The sequence below is a fragment of the Melitaea cinxia genome, chromosome 19 (genome assembly GCF_905220565.1).
Source record: "Melitaea cinxia chromosome 19, ilMelCinx1.1, whole genome shotgun sequence".
NCBI classification, from domain to species: domain Eukaryota; kingdom Metazoa; phylum Arthropoda; class Insecta; order Lepidoptera; family Nymphalidae; genus Melitaea; species Melitaea cinxia.
The window spans coordinates 1,719,166-1,724,666 of NC_059412.1; the positions used below are offsets into that span (position 1 = coordinate 1,719,166).

Genomic DNA, 5,501 nt, shown 5'->3' on the forward strand with positions numbered 1-5,501 from the left:
GTAATACAACGTAGGTAGACGAAAAAATAGTCAAGTAAATACGCATTATCAAATATGTTTGGGAGGTTGACTTCAATAAAAATGTAGCATTTCTTCTTAAATTAACTTTAATTAATTTTAGATAACGTATATACAAACTTTTACCAATGATTGAACATATGATTATAAAGACTAACTTATTGTCGGTAATAATGTGAATGCGTCTGACTTGACGTTTCTAATTTTCCAAGCTACCCGCAGTCGCCGGCGCGGTGGGGGAAGGTTCCGTTGAATTCTTAACATGCCCCCCGGCGTTGAAAGGCTTGTCTTTCAACCCTTCGTCGTTGACTGGTAACGGGCAGATACGGTTAAAGCCTCTGCGAATCACCCCGCGTGCGGTTTTAACGTCTGCGACCCTGACGCACCCATCAGTTCCAGGATACACCTCAACAATGCGTCCCAAACGCCACTTCATAGGCGGAAGACCTTCTTCTTTAATCAGGACTAAAGCTCCCTTTTGTAATTGCTGTCCCTTAGAGGTGCGCCATTTAGTGCGTTGCTGAAGTTCAGCAATGTATTCTTTGTGCCACCTGGCCCAGAAGTGTTGACGTAGCTGCTCGAGTCTTTCATATTGCGTCAGCCTATTTGTGTTGACGCGGTCAAAGCGGTCATCGGTCGTCCCACCAAGAAGTGCCCTGGAGTCAATGGCGTCAAGTCAGTTGGGTCAGTCGACAGCGGTGTCAGGAGACGTGAATTGAGTATCGCCTCAATTTGGACTAGGACAGTGTAAAGGTCCTCAAAAACTAAATGAGCGTTCCCTAACACACGATGCAAATGTGATTTTAAACATTTAATGTTTGCTTCCCAAAACCCAGCCATATGAGCAGCGTATGCTGGTATGAATTTAAAGTCTATTCTCTCATTTGACATTTCACGTACAATAGAACTTGCGTTTTGGTTGAGGAACTTATAAAGTTCATTTCGGGCACCGACGAATTGAGTTCCATTATCAGAAAATATGGTAGCTGGTCTCGAGCGCCTACCAATGAAGCGATTTAGCGTGGCTAAGAAAGAGTCTGTATTTAAGGAGCTAACGAGTTCGAGATGAACGCATTTGGTGGCGAAGCAGATAAATATGGCAATGTACACTTTTTCGGTCTTGCTACCGCGACCTCTTTTATTAAGTGCTATTAGGGGACCCGCATAGTCCATTCCTGTAGTATAAAACGGGTAGCCAGGCTGGAGGCGCTGCTCAGGTAAATTGCCCATTATTGGACGGGCTATTTGTGCATTTAGACGGAAGCAACGTAAACATTTATGTAGCGTGAATCGGGCCAGATTGCGACCCCCGATGGGCCAAAACTCTTCTCGAATTGAAGCAAGCAAAAGTTGAGGCCCTGCATGCATTAAACGTAAATGTTCATACTGAAATATTAGTTTGGTTAAAATGTGTTTCGACGTTAGCATGAGTGGATGCTTTTTATCGAATGTAAAATTACCATTTTTGATTCGACCCCCTACTCTAATGAGACCCTTTTCATCCACAAACGGACTTAAAGAAAGCATCTTGTGTTTTGGTGGTAATGATTTACCTTGTATTAAATATTCATACTCATCAAACGATTCCCTCTGTGACAGTTTAACAAGTGTGTTAAGCGCTGATTGCTGTTCTGACGACGAAAGTGGACTCTGGGTTTTATTCTTACTTCGACAAACAGTTACAAAGCGTAAAACATAAGCCATTGTATTTTTGAGTTTGGTGAGACTTGAGAATCGAGAAAATGGGAATAGTTCCCTTGGTTCATTAGCAGTTAAGGCTACATTGGACCTCACCTCTGGCAGTTCTGTGGAACTTTGATCAAATGATCTATCAGGCCACGATTCTTCTGGATCTAATAGGAATTTTGGTCCATTGAACCAAAGATCCACCTTGTCCGATTGAAGGACACCAATGCCTCTACTTAATAAATCGGCGGGATTGCTAGACGTAGGCACGTGTCGCCAGAGATATGATTTTGCGATTTCTTGGATGTCCGCTACCCTATTCTTAACGAATGGCTTCAACTTATTGGGTGGTGTTTTAAGCCAGCCTAATACCACGGATGAGTCCGTCCAAAGAAAGCAACTATCTATATGTAATCGAGTGGTTTTTAAAACCTTTTCTAGCAGCTTGGCAGCTACCAATGCTCCGCAAAGTTCAAGACGAGGTATCGTCACCGTCTTAATGGGTGCTACGCGTGTTTTTGAGCACAGGAGACGAACTTGTGTAGTTCCATTAAAATCTACGGACCTGACGTAAACACAAGCGCCATAAGCATCTTTAGACGAATCACAGAATGCATGAAATTGAATGTTGACTGGACTCTGGCATACAACATGCCGAGGAATGTTGAGATTGTCTAATTGTTTTAGGTCGGTTACAAATTTGAGCCATGATTTGACAATATCTGACGGTAGCGGACTATCCCAATCTAGCTTGTGCAGCCAAAGTTTTTGCAAAATGATTTTACCGGCGATAATGAAAATACTTAGCAACCCGAGTGGGTCGAATATTTGAGAAATTGTGGATAAAATCACTCTTTTCGTAGTGTTGGGGACAGTTTCAGTTTTAATGTCGAACTGAAATACGTCGTCTGACGGTGCCCACTTCAGGCCTAGAGTCTTGGATTGCTGGTGCTCACTCAAATCAACGACGGGTGAATCTCTGTTTGGATCTGACCCATCGCTGCAAACAGGAAGATTTGATCGGAATTTCCTTAAATTGAAGCATCCCGACGATAGTTCCTGTGAAATCAGAGCACGAACCTCCATGAGACCTTCAGCTGTTTCATGCCCCGTCAGCAAATCATCAACATAAAAGTCTTCACTAATGACCTTGCGCACCAGTTCATTGTCACATTCGTCCGCTATTTGCTTAAGGCAACGAACTGACAGGAACGGAGCCGAGGCTGTGCCATACGTCACCGTGTTGAGCGTATATGTCTGAAGGGGTTGAGAGGGGTCGTCGCGCCAAATTATTTGTTGTAGGTGACGTTGATTTTCGTTCACGAGCACCTGTCTGTACATCTTTTCGATGTCACCTGCCATTACATAACGATGTTGTCGAAATCTAAGGAGAATAGAAAACAGGTCGCTTTGTATCGTCGGCCCTACCATCTGAAGATCGTTTAAGGATAGGCCGGAATTTGTAGGAGCACTGGCGTTAAAGACGACTCGCAATTTTGTCGTGGTGCTTTCATCACGCAGGACGCCGTGATGTGGCATGAAGTATGAATTTTCATGAGGAGCATCGATGTCACTTAAAGCCATGTGACCTAACGATAAATACTCCTTCATAAAATCGACGTACATGGCCCTCAATACGGGCTGCTTTGCGAGTCGACGCTCTAGTGCTAGGAAGCACGCCTTAGCGCGTTCAAAGGATTGGCCAAGTTCAGATTCATTTCCTTTTAGAGGAATACCTACTGAAAATCTACCGTCTTCATTACGTGACATGTTTTGTACGAAGTGTGCTTCGCATAATTCTTCTTCATCGGTATATATCGATTTTTTAGTGGAAGGAACTTCTTCGATTGTCCAGAACTTGGCCAACTGATCTTGGATTTCATCAAACTTGCTAAAGTTGCATGAAATCTTATTTGACGTTTGTTGTCCAGTGGGTCCGGAAATAATGTACCCGAACTTCGTCTCTTGCAACACCGGACAGTTTTTGCCTAATCTTATTTTGTTTGCGCATAGCAAGTCCCAGAATATGTCTGCGCCGAGCAATATATCGTAGCTTGACGGACTAAAGTATTCTGGGTCTGCGAGTTGAATACCCGAAGGAATGTTTAATGTGCCTACATTAAAGACTTCATTTTTAGTTGAAGTTATGTTTGGCAATACCAGGAATGTGATGTTAGTTTTAAATGAGTTTACTCTGGACTGTATTATTGCATCGCATCGTTTGTTGACTACCGAGACCAGGTCGTTGATGCCAGCTACAGTGGACATGGTATCCTTATGGTTCAGGCCTAATATTTTAAGGAGTGACTCCGTCATGAAAGATGCCTGACTCCCGGAATCGAGAATGGCTCGGACTTCATGAGGTCTACCATGGATGTCAAAAATATTAATTAATGCCGTGGCAAGAAGAACTCGGCCGGACTGCTTGTTGATTGCTGACATGTTCTTGACAACATCATCAGTTGACTTCAGCACCGGCTGGGTTGGCTGCGCCGCTGATGTAGGTGCCAGCAGCGCTGATGTTCTTGGAGCTGTCGTGTCATGTGCTGCATTATTTAGGCCATCGTCCCTATGTAGCAAAGTGTTATGCATGCTGCCGCACTTCCGACAAGGACCTAACCTACACACACGCAAGTTATGCCCTGCTCTTAAACAATTACTGCACAATTTCATTCGCCTAACAAACTGTTCCCTACCAGTAATGCTCATTTGCGCGAATTCATTACATAAATATAAGGGGTGCTCCGATTTACAAAGATGACATTTGTGTTTTTTATAACCAGGTTGCACCACTGTAGCTAAGCCTCGAACATGCCTACTTGTACCCTTCGATAACGACTCGTGTCTGTTGTTGCTTGTGTTGTTACCTAATTCGATGGTTTCCAATACATCTGCCCTATTTTTAAGGAAATTTGTGAATATTTCTAATGTTAGTTTTGTGTGTGTAACTTTGTGCTCCTCCCATTCACGAAGCGTACGCGCATCTAATTTTGTTGCCATGATGTATATAATTAATGTGTCCCAACTGGTTACGGGTTCCCCTAAAATTTCTAATGCTCGTAGGTTTTTATTGCATGCATATAAAACCCTACGTATGGATGAAGCAGATTCCTTTTTTATCACCTCTTCATCAAAAATAGCCTTAACGTGATTTTGCACTAACAGCCTAGTATTATCAAACCGATCGCATAAAGACTTCCACGCTAAAGTATAGTTGGACGCAGAAAATTCCAACGCGCGAATGACCTGAGCAGCGCTGCCTTCCAGGGAAGCCCGTAAATAATGGAATTTTTGTATGTCACTAATTGCTGTATTCGAATGGATGAGAGATGTGTAAACGTCGCGGAACTCAAGCCAGGTTTCAAATTCGCCACTGTATTTAGGAATTTGGATGGTGGGTAGTTTAACATTTGCAATGCCCTTCTTCATCTGCTTCACCGTTTCACCATCCTCGTTATCGCTGGCTGAGGAAAAGCAAGTCTCAGAACTACTATGGGTATATTTACGATGACGTCTATGTGTATGTTTATGTTTACCACATAACTGTTGGGCCCTAGCCATCGCGGAATAATATTTAGATTCAAAATCTGACCTTTGTACCGCATGTGTCTGAACTTCCTCCTCCGAGACAGCCAGACACTCGATTCTCGTTTGTGTTTCCTGGAAATCCGCAAACATCGCTTCAATGTTAGCCATTCGCAACTTTAATTCCAAAATCTCCACTTGACTGCAACATACAACATCTTTATATGTATCAATGTACGTGAGAAATTTCGTTAAACGACCCTTATAAGTTC

The 5,501-nt window shown here is 43.0% G+C and overlaps 1 protein-coding gene across 1 annotated transcript; it reads right to left on the reverse strand.

Moving 5' to 3' along the window:
• Positions 1-217: 217 nt before the first annotated feature.
• Positions 218-5,265, reverse strand: LOC123663044. Its single transcript, XM_045597785.1, has 2 exons — positions 635-5,265; positions 218-569 (listed from the first exon to the last, which is right to left on the reverse strand). The coding sequence occupies exons 1-2, from the start codon at positions 5,263-5,265 to the stop codon at positions 218-220; spliced, it is 4,983 nt and encodes a 1,660-aa protein (XP_045453741.1).
• Between the last annotated feature and the right edge of the window lie 236 nt (positions 5,266-5,501).

Bases quoted from the DNA above. Each gene is read 5' to 3' on its own strand.
- LOC123663044 (XM_045597785.1), bottom strand. From the start codon at position 5,265: ATGGCTAGGGCCCAACAGTTATGTGGTAAACATAAACATACACATAGA. The intron at 570-634 runs GTCAACACAAAT...CTTCTGGGCCAG, and splicing joins CCGATGACCGCTTTGACCGC to GTGGCACAAAGAATACATTG.